This window comes from Bubalus kerabau, chromosome 10, assembly GCF_029407905.1.
Source record: "Bubalus kerabau isolate K-KA32 ecotype Philippines breed swamp buffalo chromosome 10, PCC_UOA_SB_1v2, whole genome shotgun sequence".
Classification (NCBI taxonomy): domain Eukaryota; kingdom Metazoa; phylum Chordata; class Mammalia; order Artiodactyla; family Bovidae; genus Bubalus; species Bubalus kerabau.
The window spans coordinates 27,805,206-27,818,868 of NC_073633.1; the positions used below are offsets into that span (position 1 = coordinate 27,805,206).

The 13,663-nt window shown below is 40.4% G+C and overlaps 1 gene segment (V, D, J or C); it reads right to left on the bottom strand.

Moving 5' to 3' along the window:
- Window positions 1-713: 713 nt before the first annotated feature.
- On the bottom strand, window positions 714-12,439 carry LOC129621936 (T cell receptor alpha variable 21-like). The segment is given in 3 exon segments: window positions 714-785; window positions 11,911-12,194; window positions 12,394-12,439. Coding segments are annotated over 3 exon segments (402 nt in total).
- Window positions 12,440-13,663: the final 1,224 nt, after the last annotated feature.

Genomic DNA, 13,663 nt, shown 5'->3' on the forward strand with positions numbered 1-13,663 from the left:
ATTGATTTTGCTGAATGATAGAGATTTTTCCAAATTGTTCCCGACAATCTGACAAGTATAGAGATTGAATTGACTGCTTCCTTCTCCATGATACAATGTCACATATTGGTTAAATTATATGCTTCTTCAGGCCGGAAGAGTGAATTAGTGTAGTTAACTATTTGTCCAGGATAATGCCTCTCAGAGTCATTTAGCAGAAAGGATGCAGTTGCAAACATTCCTATACGATAGGCAGAACCATTGTGTGCTGAGTAAGCCCAGCATTGTGGGAATATAGTCATGCATAAAGGGTGAGATCCGAAACATATGGGTAAGGTTTTGAATCCAATAGAAATATTTCTTTTTCTTCCTTCATCTTCTTCATGAACTGGTCTTTGTGTCAACCATGGAGCTGGGAAGTGCAGGCTGTCATTGGTGAGTACCATAGGGGCCTTATCGACCCAATCCACTATGGATAACAAGGGTGGATTAGGTATGTATGCCCAGTAAACATATTCCACACTTACCCCAGAGGAACAAGAGAGAACAGCTAGCATTGCCAGAAACAGCTTATCTGGAGTCATGGGAGTTCTAGTAACTTTCAGTGTTTGTTCAGCCTGATGAGTCATGTTTTTCACCTGAGCCCATGTTGGGTAGGGGTTCAGACGTTGATGTTTTCTCTTTGGCTCCTCTATGGTCATTGATGAGACTCTTCATAACAGCTGCGTCACCTGTCAGGGGAGTCCGGTCTTGGGGTCCTTCTCGGTAATGGACATGGTGAAGTGGAACCCAGATTTCCTCTCCATCTGCAATGACAAGACCGTAACCTTTGCCTAGGAGTCATAAGATTCCTGGAAACCATTGATTAAACTGCTTATACCATATTGGTGTGTTGACTTCTCATAGTTTCTTACTATCTCCTTCTGCAAAATGTCTGTATGCCCGAGTATCAGAACTATCTTTTAGTAAATTTAAAAAATTTAAGGAATAAAGAGTTAAAGACAATAACAATTGAGGGTTAATAGGATAAGAAGTGTGTCTCCTCTTCCATATTCCCCCTTTCTGTTTTAATACATGAGTTTTAAGAGTACTATGGGCTCTTTTGATAATTGCTTGACCCTGGGAATTATAGGGTATTCCCGTAATGTGTGTTATATTCCATTCCAGTAGAAAAGAACGAAACGAGTGAGAGGTAAATGTAGGCCCATTATCTGTTTTTAAGACCGAAGGTATTCCCATAACAGGGAAGGTAAGTAACAGTGCGGAAATGGCGTGTTTGCTGGATTCTGAAGAGACAGGCACTGCCCATATAAAGCCTGAAAATGTATCAACTGAGACAAAAAGCAAAGAAAACTTTTCTAAGGAGCAATGAGTGAAATCAGATTGCCAAAGGGAGTTAGGCTGTTGCCCACGAGGGTTAACTCCCGAAACTGTGGTACGTAAATGCAGAGGAGCACAGACGTCACAGGATTTAATGATATGTCTTGCTTCAGTGAGGGGAATATGGTATTTAGAGTGCAATCTTTTAGCATTGGTATGAAGATTAGTGTGTTTGTCAATAGTGGACGTAAATACAGGAGCTATGATCCTATCGACAGCATCATTTCCTGTAGCCAGGGGGCCAGGTAAACCTGAATGAGCATGTATATGTGCAATGAAGGAATGTTCCATACGTGATCGAATTAAGGCTTGAGTCTTTGAAAAGAGAGTATATAATTCTTCATCTAGGTTGTATAAAAAGGCGGTAACAAAATCAGGGAAAAGGGAGGCAAGGTATTTGGAATCAGTATATACATTGAAGGATAATGGTTGAAGAGACAAAAGAGCATATAAAGCATATAATTTAACTCTTTGTACTGAAGAATAGGTAGTAGGTAATTTCTCTTTGATATCAGGGCCGACAATCCCAGCTATGCCTTTCTTGTTGCCATCAATAAAATAGGTAGGTGCATTTGAAATAGGCTGGGAGGCAATGATATTAGTTACTATAAATTTAGTAAATTGCAGGAAGTCCCATAATTTTCCTTTTGGCAAATGGAATGAGATAACATTCTGAAAATCACTTAACTCTATTTGCATGGTCATGTTATACTGTAAGGCATTTTGTAATTTCTTTTTTGTTAAGGGAACATGTATTGCATATGGATCAAATCCAGTTAAGGTTCGTACATGGCTCCTTCCTGATACAATTAGCTGCCCTATTTTCTCGATATATGATACGATTTTTTTTGACTGTTTGGCATGCAGATATACCCATTCTATCGGGTTGTTTTGAGCTATAATTGCAGTAGGTGAATGTTTGGTGGGAAATATATATAAATAGACTGGTTGGGTATGATCCAGTCGAGTTGAGAAAGATTGTTGAATGCGTTTTTCAACAAATTTTAATTCTTCTTTTGCTTCCTTTGTTAGCTGTCTAGGACTATCAGGGTCAGGAGATCCCTCTAAAGTTTTAAATAAATTTTGTAATGCATAGGTGGGAATGCCAATAGATGGCCGAAGCCAGTTAATATCTGCTATCAATTTTTGAAAGTCATTTAACATGCATAGAGAATGCACAGAGGTTTGAGTTTTTTGAGGTTTTATCTTAGACTCTTCCATAACATGTCCTAAGTAATTAAAGGGTGCTTTCAATTGAATTTTATCTGGCACAACAAGCAGGCCATGATTTTGAAGAGTGATAGTGACTTCGTCATATAACTGTTGTAAACAAGGTTCAGATTCCATGGAGAGGAGTATGTCATCCATATAATGAATTATGAAAGCAGTAGGATATTTATCTCTAATGGGTTGTAATAAAACAGATATGAGATATTGGCAAATGGTAGGAGAGTTCATCATTCCCTGAGGTAAAACCTTCCATTGAAATCTTTTAATATGAGTCATGTGATTTATAGAAGGAACTGAAAAAGCAAAATGTTTTCTATCTTTAGGATGCAAAGGTATAGTAAAAAAGCAGTCTTGTAAATCAATAATAATTACAGATCAGCCTTTCAGCACCATGGAAGGAGAGGGCAATCCAGGTTGTAATGGTCCCATAGGAATCATAGTATTATTAACATTTCTTAAATCTATCAACATTCGCCATTTTCCTGATTTCTTTTTCATTACAAAAAAGGGAAAGTTCCATGGGGAAAATGAAGGTTCTATATTATTCTTCTGTAGTTGCTCATTTACTAATTGTGTGAGAGCTGCCAACTTTTCTTTAGTCAGGGGCCACTGAGGCGTCCATACTGGGGCATCAGATTCCCAGATGAGAGGCAGCGGTGTTAACTCAATGGCCCCCACTAAAAAGACTCATTTAAAGAAATCGTGGCTTTCGTTTGTTCAAGAAAATCCCTTCCCCACAAATTAATAGGGATACTGGTAATATATGGTTTGATGTAAGCTACAATTTGATCAGGACCATAAGCCTGTAAATAGGATGCACTGACAAAAGTTTGTGTAGCATCAGCCTCATTTACCCCAACAGTCTGGAAGGAGCCATAGTCTTACCCCATTCAAGGGGCCATTCTTCAGTCCTAATAATAGAAATGTTGGCTCCTGTATCCAACATACCTATGAAATTTTTTCCCCATATTGCCGGGGTCCAGCCCCGGCTGATCCAGGGTATTCGAAGGAGAGACGGCTAGGCGACCTATTCAAATGTTAATTAGAGATAATAAAGAGGAATAGAATGAGGATAGCTCAGTAGGAAAATTCAGTGGAGAAAAGAAGCTGAGTGGCTTGGTTTACGTGGAAAATCAATATAACCCGTGACACCAGGTTAGCTCTGACCACGGAGGCCGCAGGCGCCCTCTCGAATAGCGGAAGGTGCCCCACCTTAGACACCTTCTCGAGTGGGTCTTAGAAGCCCAGGCAAATAAATGGTCGCAGAGGATATCCACGCTCCAGATGGACACTCAGCTGGAAGTTAAAGGGAAGAATGAAATGGGGAGACCAAGCGTTGGTGAGCAAGGCCCATAGCTTTATTTTCAACAGGGGCTTTTATACCCTAAGTTACACATAGAGGATAATAGGGGATGCAAAGTCAGCAGTCTTTGATGCTTATCAAAAACCAGGGTTTCTTTCCTGCAGATTTATCGTATACAAATGGTTTAGGTGATTTACATCATCTTCTGGCCAGAGGCCTATTAACATTTTATGACTCTTGACAAGGACTTATCAACAAAGACTTATTTTCCCTAAGAGTAATTATTTTAAGGTTTGACGCCATCTTCCGAAGATAAGATTACGTTCCTATAGGGTGGATGTGTAATGGGTTTACAAAGGAAAGAATTTACTACCTTAAGGGTCTAAAGTTACTAACACCAGGCCACTACTTATTTTTTCTACATACCAACTATATTAATTAATGCACATTCAAGGATACAATTCAGGGGATGTGAAAACTTGGCAACAAACATTGGCTCATCAATGAAATCTTTTACTAGTTTTATTCTGACAGTTTCTAATTCTCTGAGAGGCTCTAAGCTATTTGAATATCTTAAGCTTCCCATGCCTCTGGAGGCTGGGAGACTGTAAACAATCGTATGCATAGCTGTAGGTGTCCGGGTAAACTTGTCAGGCGAGTTAGAGAGCCATCTGAGGGGTTTGGATTTAAACACTCCTAATTGCCCAGGAACTTTATTAATTGGAGCTGTAAGTCAACTCTTTGACAGAGAGAGTGAGATGGTGGTGGGGGACAGCCCCCAGTAAAGTCAGAGGTGAGAGCACAAAGCAATAAAGTAGGCAGACTCTGGTTTTTTGGGGGGTAGATGTTCGAGAATATCCGGGGGCACTCCGGAGGCTCGATCCCGCCTTTGCGTATGCCGAGCCCCCTTCCTCATGACCTTTGTCACGAGTGGAATGTCTCTCGCCGGCTCCCGGCACCATATATTTAGAGTAAGCGTGGATTTTTGATGCTCCTTTAATAAGGTAGATAGTGCAGTGGTAAGATTGGTGCTACCAAAACCCCCCTGTCTAATTTTATTAGATGTGTTTAATGGTCTGACATATGGCAAAAGTAATAATTGTGCAAAGCGCTCCCCTTTTTGTAGATATACATTTCCTAATTTTATGACATTCACCATGACAAGTATCTCTCCATAATCTTCATCTATAACTCCAGTTAACACTACTAAACCTTTCATTATACAGCTGCTACATCCCAAAATTAGTCCCACCATTCCAGATGGGATCAGACCATAATATCCAGTGGGGCTTTAATGAGGATTGTATAATTCCATTAATTCCATATGATAAGGACTAGGTATATCAATGCAAGCACTCTTAGATGTAGCTGCTTGTAGTGTCATAATGTGGGGTCCTCCTTTTGGAACAACACTCATTCAACCAATGGAATCCCTTATTACATTTTGGGCAAACTCTTGGGGGCTTTTTTTTTTTTTTTTTTAGAAGTAGTAGTATTTTTAGGTGTTTGCACTGGCATGCAGCATTGTTTTTACATATGGCTGGCCTTCCCACAGTTAAAACATTTAGCATTGGCAGCCTTTTGCACATTAAAAGTTTCTAGTGCTGCTAATTTTGCTCTATGGGACATAGATCCGATATCTTTACAAGCTTTCAAATACTCCATAAGAGAACCGGTTTCTTGAATTGGTCTAACCACGGGTCGACATTCCTCATTAGCATTTTCAAAGGCAAGTTGCTTTAAAATAATATTTTGTAAGGTTTCATCCTTAATAGATTTTTCAATGGCATCCTTTAATTTTCCTATAAATTGGGCATATTCCTCCTTTAATTTTCCTATAAATTGGGCATATTCCTCCTCATGTCCCTGGGTAATCTTGACAAATGAACCATCAGAGTTAACACTATCAACCTTTGCCCAGCTCTGCAAGAAATTTCTTTAATGAAATGCAACGTCCGAGGGGTAATATTAGCTAATTGCTCAGTCATATCGGCCATGGCTCCCATTCCAGTAAGTATATCATAGGTTAAATTGGTGGGGTTACCACGAGATTGTTGGTCAATCATCATCTGTCGGGCTTCATCGCCAACCCACATTTGCCACTGAAGTAATTGTTGAGGATTTAGAACCATCTTCGCTACTTGGAAAAAATCATATGGCATCCAATGATCAGCCCATCCTCTGAGGAATTCTACACAGTAAGGAGTAGGTCCATACAGAGTGCATGCTTACTTAAAGCTAGACAACATACCAAAATCTAGACTAGCCCAAGTATTCTGGCCTTGGGCAGGTTGACTAAACTGTATCGGGAAAGTGAAAGTGCAAGCAGGCATCTCCCAAGGAGGAGTGAAATGGTTAGTATGAGCGAAGTTAGCAGCTACTGTTACAGGCGGAGCAGAAGGATAAACCTCAGATTTGGGCTGTCCGTTGAATGAAATGACCTCCACTCTAAGTGAAGTTTCACCACATCCTTTATGCATACGTTTCCAAGCTGTTTTTCCAGGGATTGTGTCTGATTGAGCACAACATTCTTACATTTCAAAGCACCTTGCATATCTTGTTCATCAAGCTCATATTCATGTAAGGACCGAACAGTCTCTACTTCCAAATCAACATTATGCCCTTCAATTTGTTCTATGACAGCCCGTATGAGTGACCATGTAACCCACCATTGAGGGGGAATACAGACTCCTTGCCGATATGTTCGCAAAACATTATTCTTAACCCTTTCCCATATGTCTAGATCGAGCGTCCCCTCCTCTGGGAACCGCGGATTATGTTCCAGCAAAATATGATAGCAGTCATTCAACTGATCTCTTGAAACATTAACACCATTTTGTTTCAAAAAGTGATGCAATATAGAAAGAAAGGAATCTTACTGCTATGTTGTCCCATCCTGCTTACCTCTTTCTGCAGGGCTCGCCGCTTTGTTCAGTCTTCTTATCAAGTCCCTGTTCGGGCGCCACCTGTGGGAATTTTCTCCCTGGGACTTGGAAATGGCGAACCTGAAAGAACAACACTTGGACAGTCACTGCAAGGACTGTCTGACAACTTTATTTATGCAGTCAAGCCTTTTATAGGAGAAAAAACAAAGAGCTTAGAGCATATGGCAAGCAGAGCACGTACAAGGTTAAGATATAATCAGTAAAAGATATTTCAAGGACCAGAGTGTTCTTAACGACCCATGTGTTAATCCCATGACCCATTTTTCTCAAGCAACGTCTTTAATGCTTAATCATTAAATCTTGGTGCAGAGCATAGCCAAAGGCAGGAAATGTTTTTCAGCTATCAGTACACAATGCCTGGGTATTTCTGGCCCTTCGCCATTTTCCCAAGGACCTTCTCCTTCAGGGCTATTTTGCACTGTGCCTCCCAACACCATATAAAAACAGCTATGCAATAAGACACACAAAGGAACAGTTCATGCAAAGATGAGCTTGATAAAGGACAGAAATGGTATGGACCTAACAGAAGCAGAAGATATTAAGAAGAGATGGCAAGAATACACAGAAGAACTGTACAAAAAAGATCTTCACAACCCAGATAATCACGATGGTGTGATCACTGACCTAGAGCCAGACATCCTGGAATGTGAAGTCAAGTGGGCCTTAGAAAGCATCACTATGATCGAAGCTAGTGGAGGTGATGGAATTCCAGTTAAGCTATTCCAAATCCTGAAAGATGATGCTGTGAAAGTGCTGCACTAAATATGCCAGCAAATTTGGAAAACACAGCAGTGGCCACAGGACTAGAAAAGGTCAGTTTTCATTTCAGTCCCAAAGAAAGGCAATGCCAAAGAATGCTCAAACTACCACACAATTGCACTCATCTCACACGCTAGTAAAGTAATGCTCAAAATTCTCCAAGCCAGGCTTCAGCAATATGTGAACTGTGAACTTCCTGATGTTCAAGCTGGTTTTAGAAAAGGCAGAGGAACCAGAGATCAAATTGCCAACATCCGCTGGATCATGGAAAAAGCAAGAGAGTTCCAGGACAACATCTATTTTTGCTTTATTGACGATGCCAAAGCCTTTGACTATGTGGATCACAATAAACTGTGGAAAATTCTGAAAGAGATGGGAATACCAGACCACTTGATCTGCCTCTTGAGAAATTTGTATGCAGGTCAGGAAGCAACAGTTAGAACTGGACATGGAACAACAGACTGGTTCCAAATAGGAAAAGGAGTTCGTCAAGGCTGTATGTTGTCACCCTGCTTATTTAACTTATATATGCAGAGTACATCATGAGAAATGCTGGACTGGAAGAAACACAAGCTGGGATCAAGATTGCCGGGAGAAATATCAATAACCTCAGATATGCAGATGACACCATCCTTATGGCAGAGAGTGAAGAGGAACTCAAAAGCCTCTTGATGAAAGTGAAAGTGGAGAGTGAAAAAGTGGGCTTAAAGCTCAACATTCAGAAAACGAAGATCATGGCATCTGGTCCCACCACTTCATGGGAAATAGATGGGGAAACAGTGGAGACAGTGTCAGACTTTATTTTTTGGGCTCCAAAATCACTACAGATGGTGACTGCAGCCATGAAATTAAAAGGCGCTTACTCCTTGGAAGGAAAGTTATGACCAACCCAGATAGCATATTCAAAAGCAGAGACATTACTTTGCCAACAAAGCTTCGTCTAGTCAAGGCTATGGTTTTCCTGTGGTCATGTATGGATGTGAGAGTTGGACTGTGAAGAAGGCTGAGCGCCGAAGAATTGATGCTTTTGAAGTGTGGTGTTGGAGAAGACTCTTGAGAGTCCCTTGGACTGCAAGGAGATCCAACGAGTCCATTCTGAAGGGGATCAGCCCTGGGATTTCTTTGGAAGGAATGATGCTAAAGCTGAAACTCCAGTACTTTGGCCACCTCATGCGAAGAGTTGACTCGTTGGAAAAGACTCTGATGCTGGGAGGGATAGGGGACCAGAGGAGAAGGGGACAATAGAGGATGAGATGGCTGGATGGCATCACTGACTCGATGGATGTGAGTCTGAGTGAACTCCGGAGAGTTGGTGATGGACAGGGAGGCATGGCGTGCTGGGATTCATGGGGTCGCAAAGAGTCGGACACGACTGAGCGACTGATCGGATCTGATCTGATCTGAAACACTATGGGAGCTTCCTTTGTGACTCGGAGCGTAAAAGAATCTTCCTAAAATTCGGGAGACCAGGTTCAGTCCCTGGGTTGACAAGATGCCCTGGAAAAGGGAATGGCTACCCATTCCAGTATTCTTGCTTGGAGAATTCTATGGTAGGCTACATCCATGAGGTTGCAAAGAGTCAGACACAACTGAGCAACTAACACAGACACAGACACAGACACAGACACACACACACACACACACACAGAGCACTGCAGATAAACTGAAGTATAAGCCTAGAAAATGTTGAATAACTCACAAGAGGTTAGAGGGTAAAACATAGGGAGCCAAAAAAAAGCGTAAACAAAAAATCAAATAAAATGGAAGGCTAAGCCCTAAAATATCAAGACATTAAAAGCAAGTGATCTACACACAAAAAGTAAGACACAGAAGTTGATCTGAACACACCAGTGACAAAGCATTTCAGAGAAAAAGTGGATTAAGAAACATGCCCCAACTATAGCTGCCTGAAAGAAATTCATTTCAAATAAGACATAGTCATCTTGAAAGTGAAAGGATGGAAAAAGATGTATTATGCAAACATTAATAAAAGTATAATGGCTATGTTAATATCAGATAAAGTAGACAGACTACTGAACAAAGAAAATTACCAGAGACAGAGAAATATTATCTACTGATGAAGAGGATAATTTACCAAGAAGACATAGCAATCCTAAATGTATATGTACCAACTAACAGAGCTGAAAAATAAGTGGAACAAAAATTAGAACTAAAAAGAAAGACAAATCTAGAAATATAGCTAAATACATCAATATTCCTCTCCCAACAACTGGTAGAATAACTTGCCAGAAAATCAGCGGATGTATAGAAGAACTCAATAATACCATTAATCAGTAGGATTTAATAGTCAGCTATACAAAACTCCACCCAACCAGAGCACAATATACTTCTTTTCAAGTGTCCATGGAATATATACCAGGTAAGTCCAAATCTTGGGACCTAAAAAAACTCAACAAATCTAATGTAACAAGCTGAAATATAAAGAGTATATTCTCCAACCACAATGAAATAATAGTATAAATGAATAACATATACAGGAAAATTCCCAAACATTTGGCAACCGAACAACACACTTCTTAATAATCTATGGGTCATAGAGAATGTCTCAAGGGAAATCACTGACTTTCTCATGAATTGAGTAAAAATGAAAATACAACATACCAAAATTGAGGGAACACAGCCAAAGAAGTATTGAGAGCGAAATTTTAGCACTACATGCAAATATTAAAAAAGAATAAAATCTCAGATAGATTATCTAAGCTTCTACCTGAAGAACCTAGACAAGGAAAATATAAATTAATCCAAAACAAGCATAAGAAAATAATAAAGATAAAATGAGAAATCAATGAAATTTAAGAGGATAAACAATAGATAAAATCAATGAAACAAAGAGTTGGTTCTTTAAGAGGATCAGCAAAACTGACAAACTTCTAGCAAAACAGACAGGTGGGAAGAACAGGGACAATGTCAGCAGGCTAATAGCAGTATGGCACCCTATCTGATTGGTTAAGGATGAACATTTGCCTTTCTCCAGTTGGTCCTGGGCTTCCCTCATAGCTCAGTTGGTAAAGAATCCACCTGCAATGCAGGAGACCCTGGTTCAATTCCTGGGTAGGGAAGATCCACTGGAGAAGGAACAGGCTACGCAGTATTTTTGGGCTTCCCTTATGGCTTCCCTTGGGCTTCCCTTGTGGCTCAGCTGGTAAAGAATCCCTTGCAATGCGGGAGACCTGGGTTTGATCCCTGGGTTGGAAAGATCCCCTGGAGAACTGAAAGGCTATCCATTCCAGTATTCTGGCTTGGAGAATTCCATGGACTGTATAGTCCATGGGGTCACAAAGAGCTGGACACGATTGAGAGACTTTCACTAACTAACACTAACAGTTGGTCCTGAGTTGAATGAACTTCCGAAGTATTATGCTAAGTAAAATAAACAATGCAAAAATGCCATGTATTGTATGATTCCATTTGCATGAAATACATAAAATTAGTAAATCCATGGTCAGAAAGCAGGTTGGTGGCTTCCAGGGACATGTGCATGGGAAGCATGGGGAGTGACTATTTCACGGGTGTGTGGTTTCCTTTTGGGGTGATGACAAGGTTTCAAATCTAGATAGAGGTAGTGATTGTGCCATGTTGTGAATATACTAGATGCACACTTAGTTGTTCATTTAAAAGAGTGAACTGTGTGAAATGTTACTTAATCTCAACAAAACTACTGTTTTTTAACTTTTCATTTTACATTAGAGAAAAGCTGATTAACAATGCTGTGTTAGTTTCAGGTGTACATCAAAGTGATTCCACTACACACATACGTGTGTCTATTCTTTTTCAAATTCTTTCCCATTTAGATTGTAAAACTATTATTTACATTGAAGTTGATGAAAATCTAATGATCAAAGTATTCACAATATAATTTTAGATCATTTTATCAGATTTTTAAATTTATTTATTTTAATAGGAAGATAGTTACTTTACAATATTGTGATGGTTTTTGCCATACATCAACATGAACCGGCCACAGGTATACCTGTGTCCCCACCATCCTGAACACCCCTCCCACCTCCCCTGCCACCCTATCCCTCCAGGTTGTCCCAGACCATGGGCTTTGGGTGCCCTGCTTCATGCATGGAACTTGCACTGGTCATCTATTTTACGTGTGGTAATGCACATGTTTCACTGCTATTCTCTCAAATCATCCTACCCTTGTTAATTGCCTCTATCTGGAAGGAAAGTCAATGTAGAAAACCCCTTAATGGAAAAAGTTTCCTCAGCGCCAAGACAGGACATGGTTGGAGCCCCATCTGCAGTTTGAGTCCTGGGAACAGGTTCCCTCTGTGCACTGTGCCTCACAGCACAGAGGTAGGTGGTCGAGTCACTGTGCTGAGAAGTTGCAATGTATAAAGCACTGTGTCTTGATGATTTATCCAACGAGACTGTAATTCTTCCACTGGCTTGCTCTTTCTGATTCGCCTGAACTGACAGGAGAGATGTGAGCCCTTTCCCGGGATCCTGCCGGAACCACTGAAGGAAGAACAGAGCGCTGTCAGTGTAACTGCAGTTGAGAACCACGCTGTCTGCCTCTCTCACATTCAGAGCTTCAGGACTCTGACTCACGTCCTGTTTACTGCTCACCCCTGTTCGGAAAGAGAAAACAGAGACAGGCTGGTTAGCGGCTGATTATTCTTTGGAAACTAATTTTAAGTTTACTTTTTTGCTCTCCACAGGAACTCCCAGAAACCATGCAGGTACAGCTCCCTGAGTTTCCCTCTTCCCTGGGGAGGAATATCCGGGAGTTGCCCATTCTTTGCCCATTTCCAAATCCCTCTAACTCACAGTCTAGTTGTAACCAAAACATGAGTAGGCTCAGGGATTTGTCCATTCCTTCTGTTACGTAGACTCACTGAGAACTGAATTCTTGTGTCTGTAAAATCTTCAAGGACTCACAGGATAAAAGATCTGCTTTGCTGCCTCTTGTGTTCAAAACTTTCTTCAGGAAACACAGCGTCAGCCCAGCCAATCAGAGCAAGTCACACAGGCACGGAGGAGGCCGGGGCCCATCTGCCAAGAGTGGGAGGTTGCAATGGAAGCACCATCATCTCAGGACCAAGCCCAGCCTTGCCAGAGAAATGCTTATCTCTTTCCCTCCTCTTTCCCTCCTCCTAGGGAAAGCAATTTTTAACACATCAGATTTGTAGAATGTGGCTAAGTATGTACTTAGAGGGGCTTCTCTGGTGGCTCAAACAGAAAAGAATCTGCCTGCAATGCAGGAGACCGAAGTTCGATCCCTGGGTGGGGAAGATCCCCTGGAGATAGGAATGACAATTCACTCCAGTATTCTTGCCTGGAAAATTCCATGGACAGAGGAGCCTGGTGGACTACAGTCCATGGGGTGGCAAAGACTCAGACACTAATGAGTAACTAATACATACAGGTACCTAGAGAGATATGTAAGTGTAAATGCTTATATTAGAAAAGAAGAAATCATAAGTTTTACTGCACAGCTGCAGCTGAACCTCTTCAGATTCCTGTAACTGCTCCCTCCTCTTGCCACTTCAGCCCTTAAGAATTGTTTTCTTTAATTCACCCTTTCTTGAAAATCCCTTTCTATCATTTCTCAGCCATCAGGTTGCAAAAAGAGTTAAGAATCATAATATTCACATTCAATGTGTGTGATAAATCAGGAAATGGGCACTTTCACATCCTATAACTGAGGTATAAGCTAAATAAGATTCATAGGTGCTATTAACATAACATTGGCCAGAAATTCCACTTGTCTGAGAATTTTTTAAGAAATAGCCTTATAAATACATTATAAAATTGCATATTGTATGCAGCAAGGATATTTAAATATCCTTCAATACAAATATTCAATATGTTATGATAGATCTGTATTATAATACACTATACAGTTGTCAAAAGAGTAAATAGACTTATTTCTGACTTGCAAAGATTTTTTTGGACTTATTCAAACTGGTTACTTACATGTTAAATTAATTCTTGTTGGAGTATAGCTGATTTACAATGTTATGTTACTTTCTGCTGTATAGCAGAAATATTTTTGAACTGTTTAACTCTGGAGTTTTTATTTTTTAATTCTCATTTT